General features: G+C 36.7%; 1 protein-coding gene across 1 annotated transcript in view; it reads right to left on the bottom strand.

The window, feature by feature from the left end:
• The window catches only part of SYNPR (synaptoporin), a 362,121-nt gene that overhangs the window by 114,705 nt on the left and 228,434 nt on the right, over window positions 1-18,982 (bottom strand). Inside the window, exon 3 of the mRNA XM_044656810.1 lies at window positions 15,628-15,752. Coding sequence (XP_044512745.1) covers window positions 15,628-15,752 — 125 coding nt within the window. The remainder of the gene's footprint in view (window positions 1-15,627; window positions 15,753-18,982) is intronic.

The raw sequence follows: 18,982 nt of genomic DNA, 5'->3' as shown, positions 1-18,982 counted from the left end.
AAAAGGCCTGGAAAGGACAGAAAGTCTCATAGCAAGGAGACAGAGACCCTGGAACACTGGCTTTCTGAAGGGATGAAACAGCTTTGGTGGTTGAAGATCTTGGGATATCAGGACACTTTCTGAATAAACCACCTCCATATAAGATATCAGGGTTGGAATAAGCAGTCTTGGAGAGATGGAAAAAGTATCCTTTTGGTGACTTCCTATTTTACTAATGAGTCATACTAATAAGGAGCTGAGCTCAGTTGTTTTTACCTGTTGAAGTAGAAATTTTAGCAGCACCCACTTAATTTTGGTGAAATGAATGAAGGTAGATACAATTTTTTCCAAAAAAAAGTCAGAAAAGGCCAAGTATAGGCAAATGAGCTTAAATTAAACTCTTGGGGAAATTTTGGAATAGGTCACTAAAGACATAGTGAATGTCGGGAAAGGAGATTATTCATTACAAAGAGCAAGGATGTTTGCCAAACTCACCTCATGTCATTTTTTGACAGGAAGGCTAAACTGATCAATGAGGACAATGTTTGCCTATTGTTTACTTAGAGTTGAACAAAGGGTTTGATAATATATCTTATCTTTTTGTGGACAAGATGGAGAGATGGCAGACTAGATTATAAACCAGGTAGAATCCAAACTGGTCAAATTGTTTGTCTCAAAGACAAATTGTTAATGACTTAATGCCATTGTGTTAAGAAGTCTCCAACATAGTGCTACAGAGACTTGTTCTTGCCTTATGCTGTGTAGCAACTTTAGTCAATGACATGCACATATGTATAGATGGCATGCTTAACATATATAATGATGATATAAATCTGGGAGGGATAATTCTGCCCAACAGGATAGATGAAAGAATCAGGATTCAAAAAGAGTGAGAGTTTAGAACATTAAACTGAATCTAGTAAGTGGAAATTCATAGGATTAAATGTAAAGTCTTACATTTGGGCTTAAACAATCATCCTTACAAGCACAAAATAGGAAAGACATGATTAGACAGTACTTTATCTAAAAAAGGTCTTGGGGTCAGTGGACTTCAAACTCATTATGAAGCATCAATGTGATCAGATAGTAAAAAAAAACCTGAAATCTTGGGCTGCTTTAAGAGAAGCATATATTTTAGGAAAAGGAATATGATAGTTCCTCTTAAAGGACGTGACAGTTCTGGGCAGGGCACCTTGGAGTTCTATGGTCAGTTCTGATTAGCATAATTTAAGAAGTACATTGATAAACTGGAAACCATTCAGAGACAGGCAACCACAGATGGGGAGTACATGACAGGGATTTTTTTATCCTGGAAAAGAAAAGTCAATGGAGGTATGAGAATTATTTTCAAGCATTTGAAGGGTTACTATGTGAAAGATTAGATTTATTTGATCATAGAGAACAGAACAAGGGTTTGAAGTTGCAAAGAGGAAAATTTAGGCTTGATGTTAGGATAAACTTTCTAAAAATTACAGTAATTCCAAGGGGAAAGCTAGGTGGTATGTAAAGCACTTTACAGGGTCAGTTAGATGGCTCAGTGGATAGAGAGCCAGGCCTGGAAATGGTATGTCTTGGGTTCATCTCTAGCCTCAGATACTTCCTGGGTGTATGACTCTGGGCAAGTAACTTAACTCCCTTTGCCTAGCCCTTACCACTCTTCTGCCTTGGTACAAATTCATAGTATTGATTCTAAGATAAAAGGTAAGAGTTAAAAAAAAAGAATTCCAAAGCTTGGAGAGGTGGTAGGCTTCCTTTCCTTGAATGAATTATGCTCCCCCTCTTTTAAGTCAAGAACTGGATGACCACTTATCTGGCATGTTTAGGAAAGATTATTCTGAGGGTATGGTTTGGACCAGATAGTCTTTGAGGTTTTCAAATTCTGTGATTCTGAAAATTGAACATTTATTAAGTTTCCATTATGTGCAGCTCATTTATTTCTTATATTTGTGAAGTTTTCTAAAAAAGTCAGCACAGTGAAGCTAATCTGATACTATGTTCCTGATATTACTGTCACATTATTTTTTTGTTCACTAATTCACTAATTTCAGTAATCTATTATGGGTCTCCTAGTCATTAGGGGAAATTATCTCAATTCTACTCTGATTAGGCACCATGTGGCTCAGTGGGATAAGCATAGGGTTAGAATTCCAGAGCCCTTGGGTCAAGTCCCATTCTAAACTGGGGGCTTATTGAATGGCCTAGCATGAATTATTTGACTTCTTTATGTTTTTGCTTTCCTTCATTCTCTCTCTGTCTCTGTCTCTGTCTCTGTGTCTCTGTGTCTCTGTCTCTGTCTGTCTGTCTGTCTCTCTCTCTCCCTCTCTCTCTCTCTCCCTCCCTCCTCTTCCCTCCCCCCCTCCTCCTCCTTGTTTGTGATCTCTTCCACAAAATGACTCTCTCTTAAGCACTCTATAAGGTTTGTCCTAAAGAATACTCATAAAGCATTTAAGAAACATACAGTTTAGAAGTAGAGGGGCAGTTGGAGGATTCAGTGAATAAAGAACTAGGCCTGGAGTTGGGAGGTCTGGGGTTCTAATCTGGTCTCAGAAACTTCATAGCGATATGACCCTGGGCAAGTCACTTACCCTTAATTGCCTGGCTCTTGCTGCTCTTCTACCTTGGAACCAATATTTAGAGTAGATTCTAATGCTGAAGGTAAGAGTTTTAAAGAAAAAAGTAGAGTGAGCCAACTACTAGATGAAAAGATTGTAGATATAAAATACCACTGCAAATAGAGTGAAGGACTGATAGACAAATTCACCCTAATAAAACATTCAATGACTGAGTCATTGGTTTATAGATATAGAGCTGTAAGAGACCTCAAAGTTCATCTAGCTCTACTTCTTCCTTTTATAAGTAAGAAAACTGAGGCGTAGGTACATTGAATGATCTCCCTAAAGTCACCCAGGTGGTAAATGTTAGAGGTGGAATTTGAACCAAAGGAACTTTGATTTCAGAGTAAGGACTTTTCCCTCTGTATTATTCTTCCTAAATCTACCTGAATCAATATTGAGAAAGATGCTCAAAGTATCACAGATCTAGCTCTATAAGGGACCTGAAAGGGCATTTGATCCAACCCCCATATTTTACAGATGAAGAAAGAGGACAAATAATTATCCAGAACCCAATATGAGTTAGGCACTGCGCTGAGTGTTTTGAACATTTTATCTCATTTGATCTTCATATTAATTAACTTAACCAGTTATTTGAATGTCATTTGCATCTATTACTAAAGCCACTTGGCACTACTCTTCTGGGGAGGAGTGTTGTAACTGGTTTCAGACACTGCATTTTGGGAAAGGTTTGGAGAAATGAAAACCAACAGAGATGAAGATGATGGACACAGTGAGGGGATAAAATCATGATATATAAGAATCTATTGAGGGATTATATTGTTTCCAGAAAAAAATGAGATTTAACTTCCTCTGTTATGACAGTGGTCAATGACTAATTTCTGAGTCGTATATAGAAGAGAGAAAAAATGTGTAGATGTTACAGAGGCAGATTTTGATTCAATAAAAGAAAATCAAGCGAGTAATTGGTGCTCCCTGCAAATGGAATGGGCTGCAACAGAGGATAGTGAGTGGAACGACTTTGGATATCATCTCCAAGTGAAAGCTTGTTTGTGATCACGTTTAGTGAAGTGTTTCTACAAGTAAGTGGGAAGAAAGTAAGGGAACAAGCATTTATTAAGCATCTACTGTGTGCCAAACACTTTGCTGAGTACTGGGAATACAAAAAATAATGCTAACAGATAAATCCCATTCTCAAGGAGCTCTCAGTTGAATGGGGGGACAACATGTCATTAACTATGTACAAATGAGATACATACAGGGTAAAATTGTGATAATCAGCTCACTCTTTATGTGGGCAAATCAGTTCACATTCCTATAGCACTTTAAGGTATACAAAGTGCTTTCCTCATAACATCTCTACTATGGAGGGAGAGGTAGCATTGTCATCCCTATTTCACAGATGAGAAAACTAAGAATCTGAGCAGTTAGGGGTTATATAATGCATAAGGCATAGGGCTAGGATGTAAACCAGATTTTATCTGGATCTAATGTTAGTGAGCTTTTCATTGCAACAACTTGCATTGTAAAAAATCACCTCCTTTTACTACAGTATTATCTCCATTTTAAAAAAAAACCTTTATTATTATTATTTTTTTTTGTTATTCATTAGAATCAATACTAACTCTCAGTTCCAAGGCAGAAGTCTGGTAAAAGCTGGGCAATTGAGGTTAAGTGACTTGCCCTGGGTCATTCAGTTAGGAAGTGTCTGAGTCCACATTTGAACTCCAAACTTCCTGTTTCCAGACCAGGCTCTCTATCCACTGAGTCACCTAGCTTCCCCCCGTACTATCTTAAGGAAGCCTTCTAAGAGAGGTTGTTCATGGAACCAAATCTTACCTGAATAACTATTTGTTGTTTATAATGATTTTCTTTTATTTGTTCATAATAATCTATTCTTTTGTGGCTAATAAAAAAAGAAATTAGTTTATTCTTGGCCCAAGTAATCTCTCAAGTATCCTTAAAGATCCTGTAACTGTGTTTGTTAGACCAGTGAATTCAGGCTCAAAAAAGCCTAGCTTGTTCTAGTTTCCCTCAACCAGAGAGGTTCTTACCCTGAGGTCCATGGACCCAGCAGATCTGTGGTAGTTTTCCTGAGGTCCATGAACTTAGTGGAAAATGACAACCTTATCTTTCCTAACCTCTAACTAAAATTGAGCATTTTCTCAAAATAGTTTTAAAAAATTTATAAAAAAAAGTAGTCCAAAGGTTTAGCCAGATTGCCCAAATGGTCTAGGACTAAAACCAATGTTAGGGACCTTTGTTCTAGTAGCAATAATGGCTTAGTTTGGGGCTCAGAAAAATGTATAAGGTATGAGAGGGAAGCAGGGTTGGTGATGGGGATGTTAACAACTACCACAGCTGTGATGACCAATGTCCTGATCTCTGAGTGCTCTTCTTGATTTTCTTGACTGCCTTTGACAGTCCTATTCATTAGGGGTGTCCCTCAAGCAATTGTACTCAGGAATGAAAAAAAGTCAGAGGAACTCAGAGAGGTCTTCCCATTCTATAGAAATATATTTGATCCAGGAAAGTGCAAAAGGTGAACCTGGACTAGCTTCTGCTGGCACCAGGAAATGCTATAGAATTCATGAATCTAGGACTGATGGAATCTGAAATAGAGGTTAATGGGACTCTGAGAAGGCATTTGGTTTATTGGACTATTCTTCACCAATACTTACTTTCTTAGAAAGAGATTACTCCCTGCCACCCCAAACACCTATATATAAGCATATATATAGATATAGATATAGATATAGATATAGACATAGACATAGACATAGACATAGATATAGATATAGGTAAAGAACAGTGACAGTTTGCTGTCAGAGACCCAAGATTGTCACTGTTCTTAATCTTTTTTTGGGGGGGCGGAGCTTGGTAATGTCAAACTTTCTTTTCTTTTTTTAATTTCCTTTTGCTTTTTACGAAAATTAAGACAGATATATGGAATAATCAGGAAACTTATGGCCATTTAGCCAAAGCATATATTTTGGTATATTGCTGAGGAAAGCAATTACTGAATTCTTCAAAAGTATAGAATTCTAAGGAATTCCACCCTGCCCATCCCAAAATTCCATTAGAAATATTTGGCTTAGGAATCTTGCACTGTTGGAAAGAAATTATTCAAAAGGCATCCTGGTTTAATCTATGCCAGTGGATGAAGGACCCTCTGCAATCACTAGAGGTAAGGGGTCCTCAAACTCTAATGTCAACTCATTAGTAATCAAAGTATAGTAAGTATATTCCATACATACATATATAACAGATGGCCCTCTCTCTATCCTGGTTACCCCTATGCTATGCTCTGATTCAATCTGAAGCAAAGAAAATCTTTTCTCAACTTGAGTCCTCATCCAAGGCATTGTCAAGCTCTCTGGGCCTCAGGTTCCTCATTTGTAAAATGAAAGAGACTGGAGAAAGATGAGGCAAGTCACCATGAATCAAATAATGAGGCACTTAATTGAACTAGACTATCAAATCAGAACCAGAAAAATGCTGGCAATAAAATATATATTTTTTTGGTCTGGACCAAGGATTTCACTCTTAAACTCTTCTGTTAAGAAACTTTCTGTATTAATTTAGTTCTGCTTGGGGGGGGGGCACAGAGAGGCTAGATAGCTTGCCCAGTGGCACATGACCTGTGTATATGCGTACGAGGTGTACTTATGTATATGTGTGTGTGTGTGTGTGTGTGTAAGGTGTGTATGCATTTGCATGGTATGTGCATGTATGTGTTGTGTGTGAGTGGCATGTTCACATGTGTGGTGTGAGTATGTATGAATGTGTATGTGAGAGATTTGAACTTTTTCAAGCCCTAGTAGTCCTGACTTCAAGACCAGCTCTCTTTCAATATACTCTAGTTCTTTTCAAGAGCATTCTTAACTCTTCAAAAATCATTATAAAGGCAGCTAGGTGGACAATTCCTAGCTGTGTGACCCTGGATAAGTAACTTAACCTCCATTGTCTAGCCCTTGCCACTCTTCTGCCTTGGAGCAAATACTTTGTATAGATTCCAAGACAAAAGTTAAGAGTTTAAAAAACTGTAAAACAATTTCTCCTTCCCCTTTCAGCCCAACTCCCATGCTAGTGGGAAAAAGGGAACAAAATTCTCCCATGTAGGAAGCATGGAGAAAGGTCCAAACTCATACTTCTAATTCATACTTCACTGGATAGAGGTATAGTAGAGAAGGGTCTCCTGATTCACTCCTGGAACAGATGTTCAGGTACCTACCTGCCTTCTCTGAAGGCATCACCTCCAATGGCAATGACAGCTAGCTCTAGCTCCTACCTGTCAGCTGCTTCCTTTCTGCCTCAATTCCTGGCAAGCACCAAGACTCTTACTCTGTCCCATCTTCCATCAACCACTGAAATGTCAACATTGCTGCTTAAATCAGGCTTCTTGGCTTCAATCTACCAATACTCTGTTCCTTCTTGCTATTGATTCAGATAACTGATTTAATGCCTATGCACTATTATTCTTGTCCTCTTGGAATTAACTCTTTCAGAGATCCCCTATGGATAATATGCTTGATGTCTAGTCATCACATTCTTTAGGCATTTTTCTCCTGCCACTCCACCTAAATGTTATCATTTACTCGGAGATATTTTCTCAACCCCCTTGACAAAAGATACAGCCCAGACTCTAATCTGGGTAGTGGTTATTTAGTTGTTTTAGCCATGTTTGACTTTTTGTGACTTTGTTTGTGGTTTTCTTGGCATAAATGCCAGAGTGGTTTGCCATCCTATCCACTGTGCCATGTAGCTGCCCATGAATTTTAAACTCCCCTAGTTATTGTTTGGTCATTTTCAGCTATGTTCATCTCTTTGTGACCCCATTTAGTGTTTTCTTGGCAAAGATACTAGAGAGGTTGGCCATTTCCTTCTACTTATATGTATGATTAATGATTTCCCTTTACATAGATATCACAAACAGAGATTAAAAAAGGGAACCTATATATTATTTAAACTGCATCCTTTTACAGATGAGTCCCAGAGATGTTGAATGACTTGCTGAAAGTCACATAGTCATCATCATGGCTCATGCTTGAACTTAGCTTCTCTGACTTGAAATTCATCCTTCTTTCCACCGCACAATATTTCATCTATCTTCTGCATTGCAGTGGCAAACATCATAGCTTTCCATATTCTCCGAGTCCCATATTTCCCCTTGGAACTTTCTATTTCTATAACATCCTTCATATAAAAATAATCTCTGCCAAAATATTGGGGGAGAAACATCTGTTGGAGATCCATCCATCATCTCAATTGTAAGATTAAATCAATATCCAAATACTCCAAGTATTATATTTAATACAATTTATTAATAGTCACTAAAATAAAAAGGTAGAGTAAAAAGGGATCGAACTCACAGTCAGGAGAGAAGAGAGAGCAAGGGCAGGGTTACACACAAGTATATACAAACAACATAAGCATGCAACTTGGGAATGAAAGAGGAAAGGAATGCTGGGAGATGTAGCTCAAAGGTACAAAGTTTCTATTTATATACAACTAAGTCTATCCTTCTTACACAAATATCTATTTTTTCCATAGTGGATAGGGAGGTAGTTTCAGAATCAGAAGCACTTGGGTTCCACTCCTACGCCTTTGTTGTTTGGTCATTTAAGTCATGTCTGACTTCATGACCCCATTTGGTTTTTTTTTCAAAGATACTGGAGTAGTTTGCCATTTTATTCTCCAGCTCATTTTTACAGATGAGGAAACTGAGGCAAACCATTCAGGAACATTATATAGTTCATAATTTTATCATGAGTGTTCACAATCAATAGATACTAAGGCTACAAAAAGTCAGGTAAATGGCATAAGATAAGGATGAAGCCAAGTCAAGAATTTCATTTGAATCCTGCCACAAAGACTTCCTAATTGGATAAGTGAAATAACCTCTTTCAAATGCATTTTTATTATCAAACAAGAGGACATTTGTAAAAAGTGTTTACTTAGAACACTTTCCTTCCCCTTATCTGTAAAATGGGGATAATGAAGTATCTAATTAACAGGGTTGGGACAATCCAGTGAGGTAATATATATATATATATACATACAATACTTGCAAACACTGAAGGGCTATGTAGAATGTTAGCTATTATTCTAGTTCTATCATGTAGAGTGGTGCAATTAAGTTTTAAAAAGTTAGATATAGATCTTCATATTTGGAAAGCTATGGGATCACTGATCTATGCTGTGTGTTACTCTTTCCCTCCTGAATCATCCTAATCTCTACAGTTGAAGTCACTTATTTATCACTTGATCTACTGAAAATTCAGCTCTGACCCTGACTTTGGGACACTCTCTTCTTACCAATCTAGGAAAAATATAAACATCTTTGGTGCCATAGGTACTTCAACCCTCATTTTGAGATTAAGTTCCAGTTCTAGGATCTGGGCTTTTACCTTATCTCTATTATCTGAAGTCCTGTCTTAATCCCTTAAGCATTATCATGACTTCTCCAAGGCTAAGATACTACTATCCTCCAACCACTCCTCTCAAAGGGTATATTCTTTTCTTCAATCTAAATCTTAATGGATGGTGCTTCTATTTCCCCCAGAATACCTTAATATCATTTACTGGCCAGTATGAAAAGAATCCTGTCTATTGCTCGCTTTCAGACCTCCCTTCCCTCATCATGTCCCACTTGCCCATTTCCTCATTTCCAGCTGTGGAATTCCTTCAGTTTTATGGGTTTATCTGACTTCTGAGTCTCAGTTTTGTTTCTTACAAGATCTCTTAGAAGATCTCACTAATCTCAGGGCCCCTGATCTCCTTTATTCTATTGCTGACTGAATCCTAATTCTGACATTCAGAGCTGGAAGATATCTTAGAGATCAACTAGTTCAAACTTCTCATTTTACAGATTAATAGCCAAAATAAAACAACTCTGAGGCCCAGAAAGAAAACCAACTTGCTCAAGGTTATATATGTACTAAATTTAAAGATAAGGTTTGAACCCAGACCTTCTATTCTAAGTGCTATTCTCTTTCCATTGTACTATGTTGAATGTTTAACTGAAATTTATCAGAAATAATAACTTTGTTTTCTTATAAAATATAAAATCTGTGATAATTTTTAAGAAATACAAAACCTAATTGGAAGATAAATTTATATGGATAAAATAATCAAACTGATATTGTGGAATTAGGAGCAATGGACACATCAAGGAAATATTTGTAACCTACTTTGTTACAATAGGGTGTTTCTTAGGAAAGGGGTGTTTGCCAACATCTCTTCTGTGGAGATAAGTCAGCCACACCTTGTTAATAAGACTTAATTTTCATTCCACCTGGGAGTTACATAATGGCAGTTAGGTCCCCTAAGTCCCTTTTTTGGCTTTTTTTTTAATGCATTTAGAGCAAATGGAGAATTGTTAACACAGTCACTATAGTTCAGAGCCCACAGTTGGAAAACATTCAACATTCAGAAAGATGTTTGATGCTTTGGCCTAATTAAGGATGAAAAGAAAAAAAAATTAGAATAATTAGAACTATCCAAGGGTAGAATGGACCATCCCATGAGCTTTCCTAAGCTCAAGAAATTTCAGAAGGGCTTAGAGAACTATGTGATGGAGATGCTATTGAAGGGTTTCCTATTTAGGTGTATGTTGTAATAGACAATTACTGGGGCAACTTTTAACTCTGACACATAATTCAGCACATCATTTTAGTGAGGGGCAGAAATTTTGAAAATATGATTATATTATCCCAAAGACAACAATGATAGCATCTCCTCCATGATCATGAGCTTTGGTGGTCAACCATGAATCTTGATTCTCCCAAGTGCAGATATGACAATCATAGGGATCATAGGTTAGGAATTATAAGGGACCTCAGAGATCATATTGTCAAATCCCTTTCTTTTACAGAAAAGGTTATAAACAGATATGAAATTGCTCCATATCTTAAATCCTTGAGAGGCTATAACAATCACAGATTGTATTCATATTGTATCTTGCTCTTACAAAAAAAAACAAACTTTAACATATTATGTCACTTGAATTATAAAGAAAGTCATCCAAAGATCAACTCTTAGACATTCCCCCTTATAATTTATTTCATTTTGAGTGATCCCATAAGCTACAGATTTCAGACATGAAATATTATTTCTGACAGTCTTGGAAGCAATGAGGAGCAGCAAACACTTGGTAACTTTCTTATTTTGGTTCATCTAAACCCATTCTGTGTGTTAACTAAAAGTTAGAAAACCTCAAACCAACTTGATGGAATTGGCAATGATAAGAGAGACTGTAATTAAGTCAGAGCTAAATAAAAGCCACTTTTAATGCTCTTTTCTCTTCAATGATTTTCTCTCCTGTCCCCAAACACACCAAAAGTAGTAATATACATGAATGGAGGGAGTTGATAACATGTGCTCTCACCCACTCCCCTGTTTTCATTCTCTCTGTGGTGAAATAATCACTGAGGTCCCTCCTGAGGGCTGGGGGGGTTATTTACTTTCTTTCCCCTTTTGTTCTTTTACTCCTAGAAGGTTTCATTATTTTTCTTTAACAATCAAGCAAGATAGGTTGGAAAATAATAATTTCTCAGTGAAGAAAAACAAAAAAACACCAAAAAACCCATGGAAGCATGGACCCATAATGGCATTAAAAGAGATAGGACAAGCCCTGAAAACTGAATGGAATATTGGGAAAGATCTTGATTTCCCCTGAAACTATAAGCCATCCATAGTGACTTTCAAAGCACACTAATGAATGTGGAGAAATTAAACATAGACTTGTCTTTGCTAAAGGTATCATGGGAGTGGTGAAGTGGTCAGAGAGATATAACAATGCACTTCTGGCTAAAGCCTATTATAATATCCTAAGATGCCTTTCCTTTTTCTGTGAGTTACAAACAGTACTACTATTGATTTAGAATGGTAATTACTAATTTAATTACAGAAGGAATGAATTAAGGAATGAGAGTATTCTCTAGTTGGCAAAGCTTTATGTGAGTTACCATCCTGCAGTGAACTCAGATCTTGTGGGAATTGTGGGGGACAAGTGGGATGCTAAGCTTAATCATTCCTGATGATAAAACCTTGACATTTCCTAAAAGTCAGTCATCCTCAAATGATCAGAAGAGGTTTATGCCATCATCTTTGCCCATCTACCTGCAGTGCTGACTCAGAATGCTTATCAGTTAGCCTTCTCTGTGTGGGGCTGATTCAATGTAATGAGAGAATAGTGGTCTTGGTCTCAGTGGGAGATTGATTAATAAAATACTCATGGAGGCATGGACCCATAATGGCACTAAAAGAGATGGGACAAGCCCTGGAAATTGAACGGAATATTTGGAGACATCTTTATTTCCCCTGAAACTATTAGCCACCCATAAAAATTTATACAAACACTATCCATCACAGTGTTAGTTCTTTGTCTTCTGTCATAGTCTTTCTGACTCCAGGGCCAGCTCTCTATTGACTACACCATTCTGTCTCTGAAAGCATTTGTGAATTATTTGAAATCTCTATAAATACGCAGATTATGTATACATATTGAGCATGCAGTAATAGTTCATAGCCTATATTAGCACATTGTTATCATGTCTCAATCAAGGCTCCCCCCTCTACTTTCTCATTCTCTCTCTCCCCCTCTTACACAAACACATTATATATGTGTGTATATATATATATATATATGGCTATTGATTTATCTGCCTTTTCAAATGCATACATGCACACATATAATTTATTCTAAAATTAGGATGTATGTATATTCCTCCATAAAAAAATTTGCCATATGTAAAATACCTATTTATATACATCCATTTTCACTTGATCTTAGGTAATGATCACACTTTGGAAGGATTACTCTTATTAATCACAGTAAGTAGGATTGATATTGTATTTGATTTAGAATCAGGACAACTTGGTTTCAGATTCCGCTTCATATACTTACAACCTATGTGCCCCCCAGGCAAATCATTGAGCCTCTTTGAGACTCAGATTCTTAATCTGTAAAATGAGAGGATTGGACTAAATGGTCTTTAAGGTCTCTTTAGTACTAAATCTCTGATCCTATGGGCTAACATTCTCCCTTTTGGACAATCCTCTGCAAAGAATTTTTGTGAAGAGGTCCTAGGATCACTTTTGAATTTATATCCCCAGTTCTTATACCATAACAACCCCTGGATGAATGTTTTCCATTTATTTACTCATTGAAACTCCTGTATGACTGCCTTTGGAGAAACAGTCTGTTTTGGAACAGTCAGAATTCTATCCCAGGTATCACTTAGGCCAGGGGTCGGCAACATATGGCTCTCGAGCTATATATGGCTCTTTTGAGGGCCAGATATGGCTCTTTCTACAGGAGCCATAAAATCAATTTTTTTTCAGGCGCTGTTACAGGAGCGGCACTGTGAGCACTGTATGGCTCTCACGAAATTACATTTTAAAAAATGTGGCCTTTATGGCTCTCATGGCCAAAAAGGTTGCCGACCCTTGACTTAGGCCAATGAGCCCTGGCTGACTAGTTCTAGTAAGCTGCTATGGAGCAGAGTTCTCCAAGTGGCTGTGGAACATCCAAAGGATATCTTCAAACATGTCCCTTGACCCCTTTGTTGGCATAGTTCATTCAATCTTTTTATTATATGCTTATTAGGGAAATACTGGTCAGTCAGATATATAAATTCAATGGCCAATCAAGCATGGATGAAATGATTTTGGAATTTTCTTATTGACAGACTGGAATATTTGAGCATTGTAAGAATAATGACAATATTACATGTCAAATAAACACTGAGCATATTGCAAACCCATGATTTTACCTTCTTAATAAGGGAACAAAATAAAAAGATGGCCACACAGCAAGTTTTATAGATAACTGGCAAATTTAAATACTATTGAATCCATATTTCTTTTATTGTAATAATAGCTTTCATGCAATGACTTTGTTCTTAGGTTTGCATCTATAGAAGTCAAGCCACTTATTATACATCAGTGGAGTCAAACTCAAATGGAAACAGATTATACTTTGGATTTCGTATTGACTTAAAAAATCACAAACTAATATTATCTATGTTGTATTGTATTTTTATTTATTTTGCTAAACTCCTGCCAATTACATTTTAATCTGGTTCAGCCATAGTTGGGAGTTTTTTGGGCTTCAAGTTTCACATCTCTGCTGCCCACTATTGATATTTTTGGTAGAAGAATCAGCAGAGTCACACATCTTGCAACTTCTCTAAAGTTTCCTAAAATTACATCATTGCATATTCTGACATATTGGTCTGATAACCTAGTAAATAGCTTCCCTGGATATGTCATTTAATGACTAATTGCTTTTGTTCAGATGACTAAGCAGCAGATTTTATTGTCTTCTTTGGTACACAATAAACTAAGTTGTCAGAAGCTGATGAATAAATGCTGATTTGGTTTTTAAGATCAAAACCCTTGTCAGTGGTATTAACTTTTGATGTCTTAGGAGAAAAACAACTTTTAAATGGTTTAAATTGCCATTATTTCACTGTCCAGATTCACTTGTAATGAGTGCTTTAAATGACTGTTTTGAGTTGAATGACTTATAACTAGTGGTAGTTCAATTTTGAGACTCATGCCAAGATGAAAATCACAAAATTACATTGCAAAGTAATGGAATGTTAAAAAAGAAAATCTAGCCATTATTATAATAAAAGAAATGGGAACTCTTTGTAACAGAGACATTGTTCAGAATGATATTCATGGAACAAATTCATCCCACTTAAAATCTGTGGAAGTTGGTGTTCCCATACTATTTCAAAATGGACAATAGAGTACTTAGTTATATCCAATAAATGGTCAGTAATTTGGATGCTGACTATCATGGCCAGGAAGAAAATCAATAAAAAATTTCTCCTAGGAAGATAAACACTCCTAAAATGATAAACAACTGTCTAGAAGGATCATCATCATGGTTAGAGATTGGAATTGATATTTTATTTATATTTTCTAATTAAGAATAGGAGATGGAATGGCATTGAGGAAAGAGCACTGACTCTGAATTAAAATCTTATCTCTGACATCATTACTTGTATGATCTTGAGTAATTAATTTTAACTCTTTGGGTTTCACTTTCCCCATCTATAAAATGAGGGGATTGCCCTAGAAGGTCTTTAAGGTCCCTTTCAGCTCTAGATATATTGTCCTGTGATCTGACTGGTCTCTTGAGAAGAATATTAGAAACATCAAACCTGGACATTGTTCATCTATCTAAAGTCTCTTTAGAACTCTTACTCCTAGGTAAGAAAAGGATTAATATTATTAATTATGCCTACCTTGGCATTGGATGCATTAGGTCTAGTTTAGTTCTGTGATGTCTTAGGCTTTCCATCCCCCTTATTGCCCTTCCAATTTGTGTGGGCCAGACTAATAGCATGTATGCATATTCATCATCAGGCTGACCTTTAAATATGAATTAGTTAATCTCTTGATTAGCTGCTTCCAATGGGATTTCTTATGGATATTAAATTTCATCTCTTCATTGCACAGAGGAAAAAAAGTATCAGAATCAGAGAAATTGAGTTTGGATTCTGGCTCTGTAATTTACTGCTATGTAAGACATTGCTTCCTCTTCTATTAAATAATAGTGGTGGTGGTGGGGGCAGCTAAATGGGGCTCTCAATAGTGCATTGAGAGCCAGGCCCAGAGATGGAAGGTCCTAGTTCAAATGTGACCAAAGACACTTCCTATCTATGTGACCCTGAGCAAGTCATTTGACTCCCATTGCCTAGCCCTTACTGCCCTTCTGCCTTATATATAATAATCTAATACATAATAATAATATATATTAGAGAGATCAATACCAACACAAGGTATTGATTCTAAGATGGAAGGTAAAAGGTTTAAAAAAATAAAGGTGGTTGGACTACATGACCTTAGAGGCTCCTTTTAGCTCTACATCTAGATTTTATGAAAAGTTAAGATTCCCTCAAACTCTGGGTGCAAGCAGTAGACTTAATAGGCTTTGATATTCTCTAGGTTTCAATTAATGCCCTAGGAAATCCCCAGGCATTCACAGAACTTCTGATATTATCAACCAACACACAAAAAGAGAAAAGCAAATTGCTTGAAGAAGACTTGGAATTACCTGAAAGGATAGCCAAAATCTATGTCAATGCTGAGGTCACTCTCGGTTTTGTTGGCACAATCCACGCTCAACCTCAGTGCGCCAGAATAGCCACCACATGTTGCAAATGCAAAGATTGCAAAAAGCTGAAAAAGAAATAGAGAAAGAGAGAGAAAGAGAGATTTAAATGAGTTTTGAATAAGAGGGAGAATAACTTCAGATAACACATAGTACTGGATAATCTAATGTTATAACTTTTTACTGAAATGATATAAAAGTCCACATTGTGGTACAAGCTAATGGCAGAGAATTTGGTCATGTTCACTGAGATGTCTAAAGGACCACAGTTGTACAAAGGGCAAATATTGCAATTAGTTTTTACTAGGAGTATTAATCAAGGAGCTAATTCTTCTTGACTCTGAATCCTGGAAGGCTCTGATCAAATTTGGTAAATGGTCTTGGATGGATATGGCATGTCTATTCCTACCTAATTAGTTAGACAAATGGCCACACAAACAAACCTATCAAAACCAGTCATCTCAAGTCTTTCTCCCTAGACTGCTCAGTTGTATTTGGCCTCAATATAGATAGTATTACCTAGAACTCAATTTATCCATGTTTCTATCGCAATAGGATAATGCTAAATGAGATTTGTATATTGGAAGCTTTATTTTAGATAGATAAGTCCATGAAGCTATGACCCATTTTAAAAAATAAATGTGCATCTTCCATATATCAAACACTACATTATTCAAGGATGAGAAGGACTACTATATGGAAGATGGATTAATATTGTGTTACTTAGCCCCATAGGGCAAAACTAAGTTTAATGGGTAGACATTTCATAATGGCAACCTCAGTTAGATATTAGATGAATCTATATAACAATTTGAGGTACTCAAAGTGGATGGGTCTACTTGAGAGGGAGTGGAATTCCTTGCCTGAAAAGTTTTAAAGAAAAGATTGACCATTTGAGAATATGTTTTAGAATATGGATTCTCAACCTGGCATACATCAACTGAAGAGGTTAGTGGATAGATTTCAAGTGGTTCCTGAACTTGTATAGGAAAAAAATATATATATCTTTACTTTCATTAACCTCTGACTAGAAACAATATTTCTTTGAATTATGAATTTGAAAAAATATATACTGAGAAGGGGTCTACTGACTTCTTTTGACTGTAAAATGCATCCATGATGCAAAATAGGTTAAAAACAAATCCCACTTTTAGGTGGATCATCAGGATCGTAACCCTAGAAGAGACCTCAAAGGTCATTTAGCCCAATGTCCTTATTTTACAGATGAGAAAATTAAGACCTAGGTAGGTTTAGTGATTTCCCCAATGTGATACAAATAACAAATGTCAGAGGCAGTAATTGAACCCAGGTTCTTTCATTCCAAAGCTAGTGCTCATTGCATTGTATCACACTGCCCTAAAGGGATTTTGGTTTACATCTGGGTTGGATAAGGTGACTTCTCTGAAAACTCTGATGTACTAAAGGTGCTGAAATGGAAGTGCCTTTTGAATCATCAAATAAATATTAAATCTGGTTCACCTTATATTTAGCATTAAATGTATTTTATCACTATTCATTAAGAAATAATCTAGTAGGCAGTTGGGTGGCTCAGTGGATTGAGAGCTAGGCCTAGAGATGGGAAGTCCTAGGTTCAAATCTGGCCTCAGACACTTCCTAGCTATGTGATCTTGATCAAGTCACTTAACCTCCATTGCCTACCCTTACCACTTTTCTTCCTTAGAACCAATACAAAGTACAGAAGGTAAGGGTTATTTAAAAAAAAGAAAAATAAATAATCTCTTTAGGTTTGGTATATAGAATAATTAGGTAACTAGGTGACAAGTGGATAGAGTGCTGGACTTGGAGTCAGGAAGACCTGGGTTCAAATCTTGCCTCAGATATTTACTAGCTTGTGACCATGGGAAGTCATATCTCCGATTATTCTCCAGTTTCCTCGTCTACAAAATGGAGTAATAATAACATGTAAAGGCTTTTTGTAAAGATGAATAGATATAATATATGAGACACTTTGGAAACATTACAGAATTCAATGAAAAAGGTGCTTAATAATAATAGTTATTTTGATACAATAATATTTATTATTGTCACTTACAATGGACCTAGTGTGGTCTGCTCAAAGTACAAGAGGCAGAGAAAAGAGAATGGTGATCCAAAAGGATCCATGAAGAGAGTACAAGATTCAGAGTCAGAGGACCCAAGTTCTGTTGCTCACTATCTGAGTGATCTTGAATTAGTTAAACTTTATAGGGTTTCGGGCAGCTGGGTAGCTCAGTGGAGTGAGTCAGGCCTAGAGCCGGGAGGGCCTAGGTTCAAACCCGGCCTCAGCCACTTTCCAGCTGTGTGACCCTGGGCAAGTCACTTGACCCCCATTGCCCACCCTTACCAATCTTTCACCTATGAGACAATACACCGAAGTACAAGGGTTAAAAAAAACAAAAACAACTTTATAGGGTTTCAATTCCCTCATCTGAAAAGGGAAGGTGAATAAAAGTGTCTCTAGCTCTCAGTCTTTGATCTTAAGAAAACTTTAATTAAAAAAAAAAAGCCATAGAAAGGTAAGATGTCAAAGCTGGAAGAGTAAGCGAGATAAACTCACCATTGAATGCCTATCCAATGATAAGGCAACTGACCGAAAGAGTCTTGTTACACAATCTCCCAACTAGTTAATAGCAGTATTGGGATTAGAACTCAGATCTCTTCTGAACACTGTCAAGAATTCTTTCTACTATACAAAATATTGCTTAGGAAAGGAGAAAGAAAGTATTTTTTTTTTCATGGAAAGGAATCAGAGGTCTGTTTTTTATTCAGATCAGTCATAGTTAGTGGCCTAGCAGCTCCTGCCAGGAACACAATTTCTGTCCTAGAGTTTTAATCATACTGGGATGCTGGACAACAGCATTTTAGTGGGGAAGATGTGCCAAAGCAGCTGCTGAAGCTTATAGAGTTGGCTTATTATGAGTAGTGCATAGTCCTTGATCAATATCAAAAAAGCATAGAGCTGCCTAGTACCTCCCAACCTGAATTATGGGTTGTGGCTTTGCCTTATGATGTACAGAATCATCTTACTTTATGAAAAGTTATAGAAGTAGCAGAAAGGAAGCTTTGTTGAGTGAGAGGGCTATTCTTGGATTCAATTTGAGCTAAATCTAGGTTCCTCCTCTGACACATATAAGCTCTGACACTAATCGTTTTAATTTTTGCTCTAGGCAATTCTCTAAGACAGTAATATATAGGTATCTTAATAATCTGCATCAATGAGAACTTTACATAGCTGGAGCTCCCTGAAATGATGAGATAACACGTCTAGAACCTATCCCTCCAAAAAATGGAAAGAGAT

Source organism: Gracilinanus agilis, chromosome 1 (genome assembly GCF_016433145.1).
Source record: "Gracilinanus agilis isolate LMUSP501 chromosome 1, AgileGrace, whole genome shotgun sequence".
Lineage (NCBI taxonomy): Eukaryota > Metazoa > Chordata > Mammalia > Didelphimorphia > Didelphidae > Gracilinanus > Gracilinanus agilis.
Note: the sequence above shows the minus strand (reverse complement) of the source record. Positions and strands in the feature narration are given on the sequence as shown.